Source organism: Protopterus annectens, chromosome 8.part0, assembly GCF_019279795.1.
Source record: "Protopterus annectens isolate FY-2018-M chromosome 8.part0, PAN1.0, whole genome shotgun sequence".
NCBI lineage: Eukaryota > Metazoa > Chordata > Ceratodontiformes > Protopteridae > Protopterus > Protopterus annectens.
In genome coordinates this window covers 344,519,946-344,541,739 of record NC_056741.1, presented here as the reverse complement: position 1 = coordinate 344,541,739, position 21,794 = coordinate 344,519,946, and the positions used below count along the sequence as shown (strand labels likewise).

General features: G+C 41.0%; 1 protein-coding gene across 4 annotated transcripts in view; it reads left to right on the top strand.

Annotated features, from left to right (window-relative positions):
* The window catches only part of LOC122808798 (rap1 GTPase-activating protein 1-like), a 1,319,062-nt gene that overhangs the window by 678,439 nt on the left and 618,829 nt on the right, over window positions 1–21,794 (top strand). For all 4 annotated transcript variants that reach the window (XM_044079845.1, XM_044079848.1, XM_044079846.1 and 1 more), the window contains exon 6: window positions 3,450–3,488. In XM_044079845.1, coding sequence (XP_043935780.1) covers window positions 3,450–3,488 — 39 coding nt within the window. The remainder of the gene's footprint in view (window positions 1–3,449; window positions 3,489–21,794) is intronic.

The following is a 21,794-nucleotide window of genomic DNA, read 5'->3' as shown; positions in this document are numbered from 1 at the left end:
AACAATAATTCTTTCATTTTGATATGACGTGAATATATATAAGACATATATTAGATGGCGCAGTGGTGCAGCGGTAGTGTTGTCGCCTCGCAGCAAGAGCATTTCTGGTTCAAATCTCACCTGGGTGCCTTCTGTGTGGAGTCTGCATGTCCTCCCTGCATTTGTGTGGGTTTCCTCTGGGTGCTCTGGTTTCCTCCCACGTTACAAAGACATGCATTTCTCCTCAGGCCTCCGCTGAAAATTGGCTCGTTTCAAGTCATACTTTCCTGGTTAACAAATATAAAATAAGCCATTTTTGTTACTGTAATTCTAACAGCTTTAGCAAAAAACAAAATACTAAAAGGAAGAGAACAATGTGGAGGTGTTGGACACTCTTATTGTGGGTATGCATTTATTTACAGTAACTGGTCTCATCTAATCTGATGAAAAGTAGCCCCTCCATATCAGCCATGTCTGATCTGTAACCTATCACTGCAGTCTGTGTTTCACTTCCTTGGCTCATATTATGTGTTACTAAGAATACACATTTAACAACCCTAGCACATGATAGGCAGAGATAGTAAGAGTCTTCCTACTTGGTTCATCACTACAGCATAAATTCATTAGAGATAAAATGATAGCGGATCTCAGGGCACATCTGTGCCTCTGGTTTGGGTGGAGATGACACACCTCAACTTTGCAATATTCTATGAAGCTTCAGTGAATGTCAGACTAATCTCTAAGACAATAAACACCTGAGTGAAACTCTACTCCTGTTACCTGTAAATACACTGAAGGGATGCCCTCTCACTGTCAGCCACAGAACTGCAGCTGTGAGCTTTATTAAAAAAAAAAAAAAACAGATGTTTGTCTGTGTTATGATGTAAGGATTCCATATACAGGTTTAGTATTGAGCAATATTGGTAGAACACATGGTTGCATATCTGACTGTGGCTATCCATATTGTCCCAGACCCTCTCTACTAAACATTTTCATATCTTTTTTGGGAGTTTGCAAATTTATGAATTCAACATATTCATCAGAATCAAAATCAGAATCACATTTCTTGGCCAAGTAGGCACGCATACAAGAAATTTGACTCCAGTTTCAGTGACTCTCCAAGTATGAATTACATAAATGACATACATACAACTATTAAGAACAAGGCAAACAACATACATGCAATTATTAAGGACAAGACAAAAAAGTAAATATACATATACAGACAGATACAAGGTGCAAAGTGCAATTCCGTGCAAGAACAACTGTAATAAACTCTGAAAGAAACAAGTATTAACAATATGTAAACAATACTGCAGAATCCTCAGAGGCTTGGGAAAAAGAATACCCCAACCTAATAAGCTGAGTTAACCGTTTATGAACTTTATGGTCTGTGGAAAAAAACTGTTGTTATATCTACTTGTTTTGGTGCGTATTTATCTATAATGTCTAGCTGATGGTAATAGTTCAAAAAGATGGTGGCCTGGATGTGAAGGGTCAGTGATGATTTTCCCTGCCCTTTTCATGACTGGAATAGTGCAGGTCCTGTAAGGAGGGCAAGCTAGCACCAATGATATTTTCAGCAGACCTGACTATTCTGTGCAACCTATTTTTGTCATGATTAGATAGAGATCCAAAGCACATCCAGGAAGAAAGAGGTCATCATCTCTCTTTACTCATCCCTCATTAAGCCAGTTATTGAGTATAATGCCCTATATGGCATGTATCTCACTTGACACATGCAACAGCTGGAAAGGCCACAAAAGTACTTCACAAATAGGATCCTAGGCCTTAAACAGATGTCCTACATGGACAGACAAAAAACTCCAGCTATTCCCTGTCTCATATCATCTACTAAGAGGCGATCTCTGCTTGACTTACAAAGCCATGTCTCTCCCAGCTCTGTTAGAAATGCTGCATCTAAAGAAATCCAAATCCCTCTGCACCACATGCTCCAGAGACCTTAACCTCATTACCACAGTCAGTAGAACATGCTGGAGGGACAGGTTCATATCCCAGAGACTACCAATGCTCTGGAATAGACTTCCCATACATGTCAAGCAGAGCACCTCACTGACCCTCTTCAAGAGAAATCTTGATGAGTGGATGGGAAATAGAAGTTCACCCTGGGGATCACTGCAGTGGCTCTACTTGATAGAGACACTGGGAACTAACATCAGGCGGCATGATGCCAGGGCATTTCTATGGGCTAAGCTTGTAAAGGCTCCAGGGCCATTAGCCTAGTACACATCTATGAACCTATGAATCTATGAACACTGTTATGGATGAGCTGAGAACAGACTCAGTGACTGCTGCATAGAACTGAATCAATAGTTCTTATGGGAGGTTGAACTTCCTTTGCTGTCACAGAAAGTACATTCGCTGTTGTGCCTGTTTTATGATTGACCCTACATTGGTCTCCCACTTCAAGTCCCGGGAGATTATAGATCCCAAAGACTTGAAGGATTCCACAACTGACACAGCAATATTAAATATAAAGAAGGGGGATAATATTGTAGTACCACTCCTGAAGTCCACTGTCATCTCCACAGTTTTAAGAGTGTTCAGTTCCAGATTATTCTGACTACACCAAAGGGCCAGCTGCTCATCCTCCCATCTGTATGCAATCCATCCCCATTCCTGATGAGCCTGATGATAGTTGTATCATCTGCATATTTAATAAGTTTGACATAGGGGTCCTTGGAGGCGCAGTCATTAGTGTAGATGGAGAATTGCAGTGGGGAGAGCACACTTCCCTGGGGGGCACCTGTATAGATCATGCGATAGCTAGATGTAAATTCCCCCATGTTCACGTGCTGTTTCCTATTGGTTAAAAAATTGGTGATCCATTGACAGGTGGAAGCAGGAACAGAAAGATGGGAGAGTTTCAACTGAAGAAGTTCTGGAATTATTGTATTAAATGCAGAGCTGAAGTCCACAAACAGAATCCTTGCATATGTCCCTGGGTTGTCAAGATGTTGCAAGATATAGTGCAAGCCATATGAATTGCATCATCCACTGACCAGTTCTCTTGATAAGCAAACTGAAGGGGGGCCAATGAGGCAGCTGTAATATCCTTCAAGTAAGCTAATACCAGCCTCTCAGAAGTCTTTATGACCACTGACATAGTCATTCAGTCCTGTTATAGTGGATTTTTTAGGCACTGGAATGATTGTGGCTTGTTTGAAGCATAAGGGAACTTCACACAGCTCTAATGATTTATTAAAAATCCACGTAAAACCAGGAGCCAGTTGATCAGCACATGTTTTTAAATAGGAGGGTGAAACTCCATCTGGATCAGCTGCTTTCTTAATTTGCTGTCTTTTAAAAAAATGATACACATCCTCCTCAGAGATAATTAATTCATAATAGTCTATACAGTAATTTATAGTGCTAAAGTTGTAATAATATTGTAGTGTCTAATAAGGAGTGCAGTTTTCAGATTTCCCCTTTTCTTTTTCTTGTTACAGAGAGAAGAAGAGTATATTCCATACCCCAGCATCTTTGAGGTATGTAACATGGTGCATGATTTTTCTCATACCATAGAGAACATATACACAAATGAAAATTTTTAATACTTACATACAGCAGCTGTGTGCTTTTTTTTCTAGATTTCAGGCTATATTTACAAGATTCAGAAGGATGATACTTCAAAAGTAATTTTCTTAATGGATCTATACAGAACTGAAATCATATCAAATCATCAGGCACTTTATTGAAACATCAGTCCTTTGTTTTCCCATGCTCTTCCATCTTGAAAGTAAACAGCAGATTTTTTCTTCTCTCCCTACCTTCACTATCTGCCATTCCCCCTCTACACACACACACACACACACACACACACACACACACACACACACACACACACACACACACACACACACAACACTCCTTTTGTAGTCCCAGTACAAGTCAAGTTTCATCTCTCTATCAAGGACTTTATTTTAAGTCACATTAGAAGAGGCAAGTATCAATTTTCTGCTTCTACCAGCTTATGGAGCTCTTTGGTCTTGACAATAACTCAAGTGTCCTGCCTCATACAGGATTCACATTTTCAGCTCCAGTTGCTCTAAGTATGTTCTTTGGCCTACTGTGTTATTCAGAGACAGAAGAATGATATAGGGGAAATAATTGCTGGATTAGTCTCTCTCTTTAGGTGACACTGTCTGAGCATGACAAAGTCTGGTAAGCAGCAGTGATGAACAAACCATCTCAGTGGCCTCACCTGTCACGCAGCTTTTCCATTCTTCTTCTTTTTCTGTTTTGTGGAAGCCTAAAGAACAGTTATAACATGCTTGATGCTTAAGAATTCTTTGTACATGCCTACACTGGCAATTTTAAAATGTTTAAGAAATGCCTCATATTGTTTGTTTGCTATGTTGTTGTGTTTTCCTGGTCACTTGTAAATGGAACACCGTTATGTTATTGTCTTTCTTTTTCAGTTACATAATTTGTCGGCATTACTACAGCCATGTAAGGCAGTCCACTTCATCTTCAGTAGTTATTCCTTTGCAGCACTTGCTATGAAGAAATTATTGCCTTGTGTTTGTCTTGGTAATACTTTAGTGAAACATTTTTTACTACTAATGACAGTGAAGTGTCCACGTAGTTAATGTTAGCTTGCATGATATGCAAACAAAACAGCATGTTTTATCTAAACCATCCCATTCGGTCATCCAAGTCCTTACTCTTACCTGCCTTTATTAGTAATTCCCTTGAAATGTTTGGAAAAAATCTGTCATACCTTTCTTGAGCCAGTTTGATATGCAGCTTGTAAAGTATACTAGTCTGACTTGAGTCATCCATTGTGCATATAGGCATTAGGAACATCAGACATAAACTAACTAGAAGCCTGAATATGCGAATACCTACTTTGCTATGCTTATTACTAAAACGTTTCTTGAGACCCATATGCACTGCATGAGGTTGTTATTTAACTGTGCATCACCCACAAGAAGACTGTGATCAATAAAAGCAGACATGCACATATACAATTCATCATGTTTTTTCCTACTTTTCTTTCCTAGATTCATTCTCAAGTACTAGGCTAACTGCAGTTGTAGGTCATTTTAAGCCTATCCAGTTTCCCCTCAAAGATGAGAATCAACCACCTTGACCATTATGCCAACCCCAACCTGACCAGGACTCCTACACATCATGATCTTCATTTGAGCCCATATGCTATATCATGAGACTATTTGTCATTATTCATCTCTATAACAAATCTGGGATACCTTTCAATAATTCTGAATAAATCCTGAGATGTTAAAAATGTCCCCTTCCACAGTGGTAGAAGCCAGGCATTTTTTTGCAGAAGGGTTTGCCCCAAACCCTACCCACAAAGGCTTTTTTAAGTGTCTTATTTAAGTATAACAACACCAAGGTTGCATCAGAATAGCGAAAAGGAAAAATATTCAATAAGTTGTTCTTTTCAGTGAGTGCAGACATGATCATAGAATCATAGGAAATGCAAGGCAGCTGAGTATTGTAACCATTGATGTCTTGCTAGGACCCATCCTTAGACCATACCTCCTGTCCTGAGAGGGCTAGGCCAGTATACCCCATGGTGAATTTATTCATACCTATCCAGTCATCGAAGCCCCATATGGACAAAGATAGAGTATCACACTGCTTAATTTGCAGGGGAGTAGATTCCAGAGAGGGGAAAGTCTCTGTGTAATGAACCTCTCTCCCTAGCATGTTTTATTTATCTGATGATGAAGATTCAGATCATTGTTTTTTGTGTTTGTTAAACTGAGATCCAGGACCACCAGATCCCTAATGGCTTAGAAGGCAAGGCATAGGTCTTCCCAAAGGAGTCAATAAAATGCTGAGTACGAGGACAGTGCTTCCAGCTTCATGGCTGTTCATGAGTGTTTATTAGGCTAATGACCACAAGGGCCTTTTTAAGCCTAGCCATGCACACCAAACCTCTTACAAGTTCTGGTACCCTTGGCAGGTGTAAGCAGGGGCTTAGGAGGTGAAACATTTACAAGCAGAGGCATGGGAGATGAATCATTTACAGGCTGCCTGTGTCCATTAGAGACATAGATGCCAAGCCAGGGATGAATTTCCTGTTCCCCATGCAACTGTCCAAGTTACACTTGAATTGGGTTTGGGAGGAACTCTGCTTTACATGGATGGGTAACCTGTTCCGGAGATGGGGTAGTCTCTGGGCTACATACCTGTCTCTCCAGCAGATCCTATTTATTTCACAGGCAAGGCTTAAGTCTTTAGAATGGGTAATTCTGGTGTTGTTTGTTTTGCGGATATGCAGAAGATCCATCAGAGTGGGGTCTGACAATGCCTTGTATGACATAGCATAGCTCTCCCCTCAATGTCCTGTAGGGGACAGAATACAGGCATAAGGCCTTGAGGTGATCAGCATAGGACATGTTACTTATGCCATGTATTCTTTTTTTGAGGAACCTCTGAGGACATTCCAATTGTTGGACATGCCTGGTTAGGTATATTCCAAAGGGGCGTTGTACTTATTGATTGGTCTGATGAATGCCGAATACAGTGGAACAATGAATTCCTTGGACCTAGATGCCTTACCTTTGTTTATAAGTTGTGCAACATAGAATGATTTTTCTCGATACTGTAGACACGTGATGATCAAAGGCAAAATTACTGTCTATGTGTGTCCCCAAGTCCCTGATTACTGGGTCAACTCTTAGTTTCTACTTGTTTGGTTTGTCTAGTGAGGCAAATCCCAAACATGGCATTGTATTCAATAGATGACTAGGGAACAGTAATCTGTTTAGATATGAATGATATTCCTTTGTCTATCGGCTACACTGAGTAGATGGACTTTCTGTTTATTGTCATTGAATGATAATGAAATGGACTTATCAACCCGAGTTACAAGGTCCCTAAGAACATTTTTATTTTGAAGAGGGGTATTATCTATGCTATATAATATGAGAGGGTGGCTTCTAAATGTGACAACATTGCACTTGTTGGCATTTAATTTGAGCCCATTTTTAGTACACCAGATATTTACAAGGTACAGTATTCCCCTCTGTAAAACACTGTAAGAATGATGTTGAAGCAGTGAAGTCCTTTGCAGGTACTTGTGCAAACATGACTGTTACTCCATTATCAATGTTCATGGTTGTAGTGCAGAAAGGGAAAACAGAAGTCATGTGTTAAAAGAAGAAAACACTACAACCTAACAAGTAATCTCCTGACATCCAACCTGAGTTCCTGCTGATTCAATCACTATATTGCCTGTATGTGTCAAACCTGAGTTGTTTCAGCAAGCTAGTTATCCAGCATATGGTGTAAGAGACTGTGCCCATGTTTGTGAAACGTGCTGTCACACAGCTTCTCTTCTTGGAAACGCTCTCATTTTCACATTTATTTTTGTTACTCAGATGGAGATCAGATAGTCATATATTATCAGGATCCCATCTATTATTGAAAACCTTGGTGATTTATAACACAGTTCCTCTTACTAATTGATGAGTGAAGGTCACTAAAGCATGTTATGGACAAGAAGTCAACTCAAATGCAATCTTCATAAAATACAAACGACTACAACAAGGACTTAACCAGTTGACTGGCACTTACACATGGTACATAGAAATGCAGTCAGAAAGAACAAATATTTCAAAGTTCTGTACCTAAAAGACATATGGAATAGTCAAACGTGATACAAGCTCAATGTCCATACTCAGAATTGTCCTTTTCTGCACATTCTAAGTTGGCCAGTACTTTCCAAGAAATTAAATTATTTGAGGATATTCAATGTATTTTTTTAAATTTATTTCATTTGTATTTAAGGAAACAGCTGATGGGGACAGTGCAAGCTGCTTCATGTATGACATGGTATGTTTTTCAATATTTTTATTATATGTAAGTTAGTGGTTATATGTAATTCCATCAACTATCTTTCTATTGAAGATCCTTCCACTTCAGCTAGTCAACTGAAGAAAACTTTTGGTACTTTTTTTTGAAGGGCTAAGCATCCTCATAAACATCTGACTACCCACAAGGTCAGAAATCCTCAAGAGTAAGTTATAAAATAAGTATGTTGAATGATCACATTGGTCTTTTGGTCCTGACTGAACATTTTTGTCATGGAACAACCAAGTACAGACTTCATCATATAATATAAACAATAGATGTTAGAGGTAAATTCAGTTGTTGCCCTATGTCAAAACACTAGTTCATGTTGATTTCTCATGCTTCTCTGATGAGTTCTCCACAGAAAAATATACTCAGTAATCACAGTTATGTGACCACTGTTTATATATATATATATATATATATATATATATATATATATATATATATATATATATATGGTAACCTCTGCAATTATGAAAAGTGGTGACTTGCATAAATCTGCAGATACAGCAAAGGCTTTAAATGTGTTCCAGACAGCTAATAATTTAAAATTATTCACCCATTATCTTCCCTACTGGGCTACAAGAATGCCATGTCTGTAAAGACACTTCATATATTGTACATCTAAAGTGTGTCCATGTTTATTTAATTAATGAGACCTGGTTTAAATTTAAATTAAAGTAAGCACTTCCTCAGTATGTGGGTTTTACATCTTCTGTGCTTTCATGCCTGTTGATAACTGCAGTGGCATCCCCAAATTTGCTAAGGATCATATCTCCTCCAAATAGATCAAAGACCCCCATAAACACAATTCGTAGACCTCTAGATCTCCACATATGAGACAAAGAGCCAACTTATAGCCTGTTACAGGCCACTATCTGTGTACCTGAATGATCATAGATTTATAGGTATTTACTACACTAATGACCACAAGGGCCTTTTTTAAGCCTAGCCATGCATTATGATACACTTGATAAGTGTAAGCAGGGGCTTTGGAGATGAAACATTTACAAGCAGGGGCCTGGGAAATTAACTATTTACAAGCTGCCTGTGTCCATTACAGACATAGCTGTCAACCAGGGGTGAATTTTCTGTTACCCATCTAATTTTCCAAGTTGTACTCGAAGGAACTCTGCTTCACATGGAAGAGGAGCTTGTTCCAAAGATGGGGTAGTCTCTGGGATGCATACCTGTTTCTCCAGCAGGGTCCTGTTTATGTAACAGGCATGGTTTACATCTTTAGAATGGGTAATTCTGGTGCTTTATAGATATGCAGGTGATCCATCAGAGTGGGGTCTGACAATGCCCTGTATGCTAGGCATAGATCTCCTGTCGACAGCCTGTATGAGACAGAATACAGGGATTTTACTTACAACCTGTATTATTTTAGTGAAAAATCTCTGTGGACATTCCAGTTGTTGGATATGCCTGGTTAGATACATAGTAAAGGGGGCATTGTACTCAATGGCAGGTCTGATGAAGGAGAAATACAGTGGAACAATGACTTCCTTGGCCATAGATGCCATACTTTTGTTTATATGTTGCATAATATAGAATGATTTCATCGCTACTGTAGAAACGTGATAGTCAAAGGCTAGATTACTGTCTATGTGTGTCCCTAAGTCCCTGACTTCTGAGTCAACTCTAAGGGGTGCATTGTAAATATGATAGTTACCATGGGTGGATGACTTTCCAAAGGATGCTGTAATGCATTTCTTGGCATTTAGTTTTAGTCCATGGTTCTGAAACCAGTTGTTTGTCTGTGTCAGCCCTTCCAGGACAACATTTGTGTCAGTGTGGGATTCAATGACAGCTCCTAAGTTGCAGTCATCTGCAAATTGAGTCAGCCACAGACCACTGACATTGGTCTTGACATCAGAGAAGTAAATACCAAAAAGGAGCAGTCCAAGGTCTGATCCTTGAGGTGCTCCACTTGTGGCTGGCCTCTTTGTAGAGATAGACTCCCTGATTCTATCTTCCTTGTCCTGTCTGTGAGCCAGTTGACTATCCACCGGGTGACTTACAGGTTTGTACTTAACTTCTTGAGTTTGTCAACAATGCCCACGTTGGGTATTGTGTCAAATGCCTTGGCTAGGTCAAGGTAGGCAGTGTGAACCATTTTGCCCTCATCCATTGCTTTGGTGACCTCCTCAAAGAAGTCCACCAGGTTGAGAAGGCATGACTTGCCCTTGATGAAACCAGACTGTGTTAGGTCCAGTGTCTGGAGGTTTACTATATCACTGATCATTGCTATGATAATTCTTTCCATGGCTTTACATATAAAACTAGTAAGACATGGGTCTGTAGTTTTCAGGGTCTGTAGATGGTCCACCTTTGTGCAGAGAGAGGACTGTTGCTGTTTTCCATTTATGAGGCATGAAGCCTGTTTGGAAGTTACAGTTAAATTGCAATTTCAGAGGCCCCAATGGGTCATGTTTTATGCTATTTAGAAGGCATCCTGGGATATTGTTTGGGCCCATTGATGCAGTGTTCTTGGCCTTAGAGAGAGCATTAAGAACCTGTTCCCTAGTGATAGCAGGGGGAGTTATATTTGATGGTATTTCCTAAGGGAAGGTTGAGGGGGAGAGAGGGGTAAAGCTGGAGGTGAATTTATCAGCCAGTAGGTTTGCTATATCATCTGGCGCAGTATAAATGGCTTCATTTACAATGAGCTTGGCACACAATTGTATATTACCTTTGAGGTTGCAGACGTGGCTAAAGAATGCCTTGTGGTTGTCCTTGGCCTGGGAGGCCAAATTTACCTTAAATTTGACTTTGATAGACTTTATTTGTGCTCTGAGTTGTTTGTTTAGTTTAATGAGAGTGTTTATATCATGCTGGGCGCTGAACCTCCTAATTTGTGCCATGATTTTCTTCCTTCTGTTATACAGTCTATTGATTTTGTGATTCCATCAGGGTGGCTTGTTTTTTGAGTTAGTTCTGTACTTCTTCCTGGTGGGTACAGCTGCCTTTATGCAGCAATCAACATGCATGTACAGGGTTTCTGTGAACAGTTCTGCACAGGCAGCAGTGTTCTCAGGGTTTATGGGGGCTTTAAATTTTAATAGCAGGAGGTTAGCGTTGGAGTATTTCCTGAATATTCCAGGTTTAGCTGGGGGCCCAGGTTTTGTTTTTACTTGAAAGGAGTCCATTTGGTGGTCTGACCTTACCACGGAAGACATTACAGTAGGGGGTGTGCAGCACTCTCCCATATTAGTGAGGACCAGATCCAGTATGGCTGCACCCCTAGTTGGTATATTGACTATCTGGTCCAGGGAGTTTGTGTTTACAAAATCCAGGAATCTCTGTGCCTGTACGTTTGGTGTTATATAGGATTCCCAGTTAATAGTGGGGTAATTAAAGTTGCCCATGAATATGGTATTGGGTTGGATGGTGAGTGTTTCCAATAAATTTAAATACATGGTATGGGTTTCCTAAGTCATAGAGAGGGACCTATAGCTTGCAAGGAAGTGCTATTGGATTTTGCCTATGGTGATTTGAACATGGAGCAGCTCAAGTGCAATGTCCTGTTTGATCAGCATTGAGGTATATTTATTTTTTATGTAAACAGAGACACCTCTACCTTTAGTCCCTGTCTGTGTAGTAGCTTGTCTAAATGTGTGGAAGGCATTATAGCCTTGCACTGTTGGTGTGCTGCCCACCTTTAAGCCATGTGTCAGTGACTGCATAGACGTCAGGATTCTCTAAGGTGGGTTTTTTTGTTTAGACTCCTAGCACTGAGCAGTAATACCTTTAGATTTTCTTGGTTTTGATTTGCTATGTTGAAAGTACTTTCAGTTTGGCATTTCTTAAAAATAGCACTATGGAGGAAGACAATGGTTTAGGTAATATTTGAAAACCTAGTGGGGAGAGTTGCAGACCATCCCTGGCAAATTAGCATTGTCTGTTGACCCTTTCCTTTCATGCTGACAAATATTGCACCCCCTTAGAATGACACCAGAAATTAAACCAATTATTAAAGTCAGTCATCTTTTGTTTATATCGTGGCATCATCCTTGGAGAAGGTAAAATGCTGCTCAGTGCTAGGCTCATATCAGCCCAAGACACATATTCAGAGAGCTCCATGATGTCTCTCTTCATATAGTCTAGGGATGTATGTCTCAAGTCATTTACTCCCACATGGACTATGTCTGAGTCATACTGGTACTTGTGGTCCAGTGACCTGAGTATGTGCATAATGTGGCAGATCCTAGCCCCTGACAAGCAGTTGACCATGACTTTCTCCTTACTCATCCAGCTGTGAGGGACATCAGTGTGTCTCATGATGGAGTTTATAATGAACAGAATGTTGGATTGTGTGGTGTCTTGCCATATGGGCTTGGAGGTAGAGGCTCCATGAGATGTGGTCCTGTATGTTGATGTGGGTGTTGTTTTGAAAGAGTGCATTTGGGGCTGCTGACACCATTTTCAGAGATTTTAACTACCCTGCAATTAAATGGAGAACCTGTCTCCAATGTATGGTATGCCCAGAGGCTCTTGAATTTAATTCAACAAAAGCTCTCCTGAAACAGATAGTTATTAAATCTACCAGTGGACATAATATTCTAGCTCCGGTCGCCGTGTATATAGTCTCTACATGTACTAGTCCCGTGATCTCTTTTTTCAAAGTTAAATCAGACCAGAATTTGTGGCATTTTGCCTTTAAAATCTCCTGAAACCAATAGCTCTAAATTTAAGGTCTTCAGACAAACCTCATACAATTAAATTCCAAAAATATATGATATAATTAAATCTCTAAAATTCACCCATGACAGCAGCTGCTTGGACACTGACCAAGCTTAGAAGCTGCCGTGATCTGGCCTTGAAGCCTTAATTTGCTATTGACTGCATGAAGAACACCATGAACTGCAGTTTTGCCAGTTGAATAGTTCCAAAACCACCCAGTCTCCAATTGTCTCATACAATTTAGAGAGCCCTCATTAGTATGGACCCCTACTACCCCTCCCACCCACAATTACCTCCGTACCATCATGCACCCACTTCAAAAGTTTACTAAAAGCGCACCTAAAAATATGCTGGCTATGCCCTTACAACTCCCACTCACATGATTGTCATGTGTGTGAAGCTTTTCTACCCAGGTGTCTGCCAAAAAGGGGTACCTGATTGCCCAGTCAGGCCAACCTGGTAATCAAATATCAAATAAATAAATGAATAACATCTTCCCTACCTTGCATCTCCAAACAGAAAATCATTAATGCTCTCTCCAAGGACAAAGACACAGTCTCTATGGGACAGGATGGCATCCCAGCTTGTGTTTTAAATGGTCTAAAAAAAGAAGTTATGTACTCACCATAACGTTCCATGTGAGTTGTTCATCTCACCTTCATTCTTACAGATGGGTTCAGAGCCAATCCTCGGCTCCGAGTCAGCCTACTACAAAGCTCAAGATCTTCAGACAGCTCGAGGCCAAGTACCTATCCCATGATGCACCTCAGATCTTGTTTGCTGCGTATTATAACATGCTATCACTCTTTAGGAGAAAGCTATAGAAGGATTGAGAAACCCAGAAGAATCTAGTATCTCAGTCCTTGAAAAACCCTGGAGGCAGTAGGAGGGTGGGTAGTAAGAATGAAAGCGAGATGAACAACTCACATGGAATGTTATGGTGAGTACATAACTTCTTTATGTGAAGTTATTCTATCTCGACGTTTATTCTTACAGATGGGTAGCGTCCCAAGCACCATCTATCTCGGGTGGCTCACGAGAGTATGTTTTTCAGGACAGCAGACCCAAAGGAGGCCCTGTCCCTGGAGACCTTGTCAACTTTGTAATGAGTGATAAAGGTATGAGGTCTTGACCAAGTGGCTGCTGCAAAAATGTTGTCTATAAGAAGTCTAGCAGAAAAGATGAAAGATGTGGACACTGCTCTGGTAGAATGAGTCTTAATTTTGTGTTGTAAGGGCATAGTAACAGCTAATAAACAAATGTGATACAATCAGATAAACATTTAGACAGAGTTGCTTTTGCTGCTGGCATATCTTTTCTGGACTGAGAGAATAATGCAAGAAAACATAAAATTTAGATTCCAAGGGGTATAAGGGGATTTCACAGGTGGCCTGAGATGAAAAGTCCCTCTGAGAAATGCTTTGGATAGTTTGTGTGACATTATGTTCAATCCTTCAAAGCCAAGGGGAAAATTAGAGATAGCAGCAAGATGAACATGAACTGTTGCTGCTGCAGCCCCTTTATTGAAAAGCATAGTCAAAAACTAATATGGAGACAATAGGGGCTTGGTAGGGATCAATGTTATTTTGAGAGGCCCATATAGAAAATATTTTCCATTTGCTAAGATATAGCTTCCTAGTAGAGGATTTGTGAGAAGATATCAGAATTTGCTGAATTTCATTAGCGAGATTATGGAACCTGGCTATGTTGGGAATTGGAGCAGCCAAGCTGTCAATTTCAGGGACTGAAGAGAGGGATGAAGATCCCCTGACGAATGCATCAGAAGATCTGGAACTGGGTCCAGAATCCAAGAGTCTTCCAATTGATAAAGTCGAAGGAAGGGGAACCAAATCTGACGGGGCCAGTGAGGGACTATTAGTATGATGGCCCTTCCCAGGGCTTTTGCTTTCTGTAATACTTTGGGTATCAGGGGAATTGGTGGGAATGCATAGAGGAGACCCGGAGGCCAATTGTTTATGAGTGCGTCCCTTGGGGCTTCTCCCAGAGGGGGAATGAGGGCAAAGTAGCTTCTGCATTTCGTGTTCATGTGGTTGGCAAAAAGGTTGCAGCAAGGCTGGCCCCACTTGCAGAAAATTCTCTCTGCTATTTATTTCTTAAGGGACTACAAGTGAGGCAACAAAATTGCTCTGCTTAGTTTGTCTGCTATCACGTTGGATTTCCCCAGGATGTGTATTGCTAATAGAAAGCACTGGGTGGATGTAGCCCACTGCCATACTCTTAGACCCTCGCGACAAAGGGGGTAAGACCTGGTTCCTCCTTGTTTATTCAAGTACCAGACCACTGACATGTAGTCCATCTGAATTGCAATTGTTCCCAGAGGAAGAGAATCCTGGAAGTACTGCAATGCTAAAAGTACCACTCTCATCTCTAGGACATTGGTATGCAGATGTGTCTCCTGTTTGGTCCATATGTGTCTTGGGCTGTTCTTCCCTGAAAATGCCCCCCCCTCACCCTATCATGGAAGCGTCCATGGTCACTGTGACCGCTGGTGGGGGTAGAACAAAAGGACGACCTATCGTTACATGAAGAGAGGTCAACCACCACTGAAGATCCTTTTTGCAAGTGTTTGCGATCATTATGAGATGAGACATTGAGAGCTCTTGGTATGACCATTGAGTGAATAACAGCCATTGCAGAATCATTATGTGCATGCGACCCAATGGTTTTGCTAATATTGCAGCTGCCATCATGCCTAACAATTTTAGTACTTCTGATGCTGGAGCCTTGTCTTCGGATATGATATTGCAAACCTGCTGATGGAGTAATAAGACTCTTTCTGCTGGAAGTCTCAAAGTGGTGGTGGTGGTGTCCAATTCTGCTCCAATAAAAATGATTTGTTGCGATGGTGACAAGGCAGATTTTTCTGAATTTATTGTAATACCCAGATGACTGCAGAGAGAAAGAGTGGTGTCCCTGGCTTGTATAAGCTGATGCCTGGTGGTGGCAGTGAGGAGCCAATCGTCTAGGTACAGAAACACCTGGAAACCTAAATGCCTCAGGTGAGCCGTGATCACTGCCATACCTTTGGTGAACACTCTGGGGGCTGTAGTGAGACCAAAGGGCAGGGCTCAAAACTGGTAATGATTGGCTCCCAGCTGGAAGCGCAGATGATCCCTGGATGGTCTGGCCATATTTATATGGTAGTATGCATCCTGGAGATCTATCGAGCACATCCAATTGACTTTCCCTAAGAAGGGAAGTATCGACTGAAGCGTAATCCATCTGGAAATTCTCTTTCTTGAAAGATCTGTTTAGTCTGCTGAGGTCCTATATAGGTATCCAGTCCCCTGTCTTTTTTGGAACTAAAAAGAATTTTGAGTAAGTTCTGGATCCTATCTGGTCTGCTGGGACTGTTTGGATTACTCTTTTTCTTAGCAACATTTGGACCTCTACCATTGCCTGTTCCCTGTAACTGGATGGAACGTCCGGGATTTTTGTTGTCAATGGAGGGGGTGTGGCAAAAGGAATGACATATCCTCTGGAAATGATACTTTGTATCCAGTTGTCATTTGTTATTTTGAGCTAGGCATCTGGATACTAAGAGAAGCAACCACCGACTGCCTCCAGAGTAGGACAGTCAGGCCTCCTTTCAGGAACACTGGTAGGTCTTCCCAAAGAACTGATCTCTGTCACCTTGGTTTTGCAGACCCCCTCTGCTGCAAGGGCAGTGTCTTACATTATTGCCCCCTCCTCTGCCCCTGGAAGGGGTTCACCACATGTGTCCTAAAATGCTCCTTGGGCTTTTTGAAACCACATCTTTCCTCCCCTTTGACCCTTGGGGTAGGGTCTATTAGTAGTGGAAAAATGGACTCAGATGGCAGACAGAGTCTTTCCTTCCTGTTCACACCTGGTCAAAGTTTCCTTAACTTTGGGCCCAAAAAGGGACGAGCCATCAAAAGGGGTGTTGACAAAGGATGACTTAAAGGGCTCCACCAAGGAACACAAGCACATCCAAGAGTGTCTCCTAAGAGCAATTCCTGTACCCGCTGCCCTACTAGTTGCATCAGTTGCATATGAAATGAGGTGCATGGATGAGTTCACTATGGAACTGAGGGTAGCAAGCTGGGAGGCAACTTTATCTGAAGCTCCTGCAGCTACTGTACCCTGAAGAGTATCTCCAAGCTCTTTTACGAGATCTCTTTGCAGTCTCGTAAAATGGGTGAGATAGTTCAGTGAACGCAGTGCAAAAGTCTCTGAACTGTACGTGCGCTTCCCGTACCTATCCATGATCCTAGAATCCCTGTTAGGAGGATGTATAGCGGAAGAAGTTTACAAAATCTCCTTTTTGGTGGCTGCCGCCACCACCATGGCATCAACTGGCACTTCATTGGTAAGAAAGGACTTTTCCTGGGGGGCAGAAATAAATTTATTAGGCCTCCTGGGGACAGGCTTCATGGTGTCCAGAGACTCCCATGCCCTTTGTGAGACCAGCTCCATAAGCTCATCGAAGGGCGGAGACACCCAAGAGGTGGAGGGCTGAGACCCAAAAGCCTTCAGGAGAACCGACTCTAATATTCTAATATCTCAGCAAATAAGATATCCTCAGAGGGGGACCGTGGGGACCCTTCTGATTCATCCAAGTCAGTATCGGATGTGAGAGACTCCTGTAGGGAGTCTAAGTGCTTCTTCTTACAGATTCTCTTCCTGGGAACCTCATTAGTGGGAACATCTGGTGAAGTCTTGGAAGAGCAGGGGCCACCCAATGGGTCTTCATGAGGCTCTGGGTCTCTACGCTTAGAAAGGATCTGTGAAGCAGAAATGGACACAGGCACTTTTGGGGAGGAGGTAGTCGAACCTGAAGTTGTAGATGTCTTAGGAGACATAACTCTCCCCATGGCTTCAAAGGCACCTCTGCTCCAATGAGAAGGGACCGATGGAGCCAAGGAAACCATCGATCCCCCCGGCACCGGGACAGTGGGCTCCGAACCAGAGGTAGGAGCTGAGCTCATCTGAGCTGAAGCCCTGAGAGGTAAAGTCGGAACCAACAAGTTAGTCCAACTATCCTCCCCGGACCCGACCAGAGAGTGTCAGCTCCTAGACTCCTCAATCAGCACTGAGGACATCCGAGTAAATGGGAACAAAGACACTGGAACAGGTGTCGGCTCAGAAGGCTCAACGCTCATCAAGTCCAACTCCTCTGGCTCTGAAGGACCAGTATGCCTCAGAGGAGGAAAACAAGTATATGGTAAAACAGTCTTCAGTTCCGAAACTGTTTGGGTCAGAGCCGATAAAAATTTAGCAAATGCCGGTGCCTGTAACAACTTCTGCTCCACATGATCCACATCCAAATCAGAAAGGCGTATCGAGGACCAAGATGAGTGGATGGACTGAGGTACTGATTGCAGGAGAGGCGATTTAGGCACTTCGGATACTGCTTCCAGTACTGGGGACCGGCTTTGAAAAGACAAGACACTCGGCTCCCAGGGCTATGGAGCCAACGTCGATGATTTTTTAAATTTCTTTACTTCCGAAGAAGAAGAAGCCTTGGAAGACTTTGAAGATTTACTAGACCTGTCCTGGTCACTCAAAGCTTCCTGAAATAACGGGTTGACTAGTCCTCTATCAATTAGCTTTCTCTTTCTTTCCTGAAGGACCCTAAAAGAGAAGAGATGACAAATGGAGCAACTTTCCTGAAGGTGTAAGGCTCCCAAACAGTATACACAGTTAACATGGCTATCCGTAACAGACATTTTATGTCCACATTTTCGACATTTTTTGAAACCTGACTTAGGATGTTTATCCCTGTCCTGGTCAGCCTTAATGAACAGCACAGCATAAAGTGAAAAACTACTACAATATAGTAAGACACACCCAAAACTATCTGAATAAGCCCTGACAAAAACTATGGGCTAAATATCCTGTGACAAGTGTCACTTTAAACACACACACACACACACTTTAACTAAATATCTAAGCACTTCTAAATATGAAAAAATTATGACAAAAATGTCAGTTATCAAAGGCAAACAAGAACTATATAACTACACTAACTACACTAATTATAAAGGCCTTTAGAAAAGAAGATCAAAAGCTATATTTAAATATGAAAAGGCACACCAAGGAATACACACTAAAGAGATTTAAATGCTATAGAAGCTAAAGCTAAAAGCTAAGAAGTAGAATTAACAAAGTATTAGAAAAAAGTTTTATAATAAATTTTTCTGATCCGAGCTATGCTGAGGAACCTCCGATCTATTGCAGTGACAAACTAGATCTGAGGTAACTCCAGGTGCATCATGGGATAGGTACTTGGCCTCGAGCTATCTGAAGACCTTGAGCTTTGTAGTAGGCCGACTTGGAGCCGATCCATCTGTTAAAATGAATGGCGAGATAAAACAACTTCACATCATGAGTTAGCAACTTCATTAGGTACTCTCTTCAACCACAGCCTCTGTACTGGTTTTGTCCCTATTGAATGGAGAATAGCAACCATCATTCCCTTAATAAAGGGGGTACAGCAATAGACCCTGGGAACTATAGACCTATAAGCTTAACCAGTCTTATCTGTAAAGCCATGGAACAAATCATCATGTACCTTATAAATAAGGATATAGGTGACCTTCAGACCTTTGATCCAACCCAGTTCAGTTTTGTTAAGGGAAGGTCTTGCCTGTTAAACCTGATAGATGTCTTTGAGAACATCATCAGAACCATAGGCAAAGACAAATATGTGCATAGAGCCTATCTGAACTTAACCAAGGCCTTTGACATAATCCCATATTCAGACATCATTAATAAACTCACCCAGTTGTACATCAATCCTTATGCCATCAGGTGGGTTGCTAAATGGCTCACCAACAGATCACACACAGTCACAGTTGGGGACTATACCTCAACCAGCAGACCTGTCACCAGTGGAGTTCCACGGGGATCAGTGCTGGACCCCCTATTGTTTAGAATATACTTCTCAGAAGTTCAGGCCAAAACAGAGGGGCTATGGCTGACTGAGTTTGCTGATGGTTGCAAATTAGGTGCAATCACTGTATCCCCAAAAGATGCCAATATACTTCAATGTTTTTCAAGGGGGAATTACACAGACCAATGACTGGTGCCAAAGCCATGGACTCAAATTCAGTGCTAAACAATGCATTATCATCTCCTTTGGTAAAAATGATTTCCCTGTTGACTATCATATAAATAATAATACCCTAAGCACCAACTCAGTAGTGAGAGACTTGGGAACACAAGTTGACTGTGGCCTTAACTCTGACCACCATGTGTCTGTTTTGATAAAGAAGGCATTCCATGCCACACACCTCATTACCCAAGGTATTGCCTCAAGTGTAAAAGGGGTTATAACTCCCTAGTACTTGTCCCTCATCAGGCCAATAATCAAGTACATTGCCCCCTTTGGTATGTACCATACCAGGCACCTGCAGCAACTTGAGAAACCTCAGAGATTTTCTAACTAAAAAAATTCAAGATCTCCAGCACATCATACATTGACAGATTGAAATTGCTGTCACTGTACTCAGTAGGGTACAAACAACTTAGAGGAGACTTGTGCTGAGTCTACAGAGCAATCTCTGATCCAAACTTAATGGAGCTGCACACCTGCAAGTCAAAAGGGACACAAGTCACACAATCCAGGGACCTTAATCTGGCTTGCAACATGAATAGGACCTGCTGGAGAGACAGGTATGTCTCTCAGAGGTTGTCACTCCTCTGGAATAGGCTACCAGTCCACATCAAACAGAGACCCTCTATGACTCTGTTTAAGTGCAGTTTGGATGACTGGATGGGAAACCGTAAATATCTGCCAGGGATTTCACCTATGACCCTCCTAGATATGAGCAGCCATTGCTAATTAAAACCTCAAGTTTAGGCAATATCCTTTGTCTAGTATTATATTGGGTACATACGACTAGGCTTGTAAGGACCTCTGGGTCAATAGTCTAATCATCGCTTATGAACCTATGAACCTATATCTAATAGCTTAGCAAACACCAGAGCCAGAGACAAATCTTCACTAGCAAATAAATACAAAAGGTTTGATTTCTTTAATGAAACCTTGGTTGGCGAGGATGGTGAGTGATGAAGAAAATTTCATTAAAGAATTCAAAACTTTGGAAAATATGTTGTTAGCGAGGGGATATCCGCCTCACATTCTTAAACCTGTATTACAGGAAGTTATAACAAAAAGGAAGGAAGGTCACTTTGTGCCTTTGCTGGGAGGATCACACACTAGTAACATCAGTGGAATTATTGATTCAACGATCCCAAAAGATGTAGAGGTACATCAACATCCTATGTTACTTACTTTTACATCCCATTTTGGTATGATTAAAGATATACTACAACAAAACTGGGTATTGTTTGATATTGAACACCAATACAAAGAAAAATTAGGGGATTACCGAATAGTGGTGTAGAAAAAGGACAGATCTTTTAAAAATTTGCTTGAAATAAACTTTAGGACTGATAGAAAAGGAAAAATGGGTAAATGTGGGAATTATAATCAATGCCCACATATTTTGGAGAATGAGTTTCTATACATAAGGGGTTTTGGAAAAGTAATTCAAAAACAAAGGCTTAACTGTTTGAGTAAACAACTAGTTTATATTGCGATATGTCAGAATTGCTATTGTTTTTATATAGGGAAAACAATCAATAGTTTCAATAAGTGGATTTATCAACACCTACATGACATCCAGAAGGGTAACCTAAAAAATGCATTAAGCAAGCATGTTAAAGATTTTCCTGGACACACATTTAAATTTAGTGCCCTTGAACAAGTGCAACATAGAGACGGGGGGGGGAAGGTCCATTGAACACCTACTTAGAATATAGAGAATTAATTTGGCAGCTTAAATGCAATGCCACAAACCCCCCAGAGCTTAATGAAACTATCTCTATTTCCAGCTATTTAAAGCTGAAGGCAGATTTTCATATATAATGTGTGTATTTTTTTATCATAAAACGTTAACATGTATAAACTAGTTTTGTCTTTAAGTCCTAGTATTAGGCTTTATTAATTTCAACTAGCCCATTCTACCCAATTAGTAGAATTTCAAGTGAGCTTTAGAGGCAAATAGATTTAAATATTATCAGTTAAAATATTGTTTATAGGTTATAAAACAATTAATTTTATACAAGTCTCCCTTTCCTTGTTCAAGATTTATTCACAAGTGTGTGTGTGTACATACATTTTCATTTTCTTTTAATATATTTTGTTTAGACAATTCAATATATTTTAGATGTTTGTATGTTTTTAAGGAATTAATTGAGTGTTAATTAAGGACATGATTGAGTGT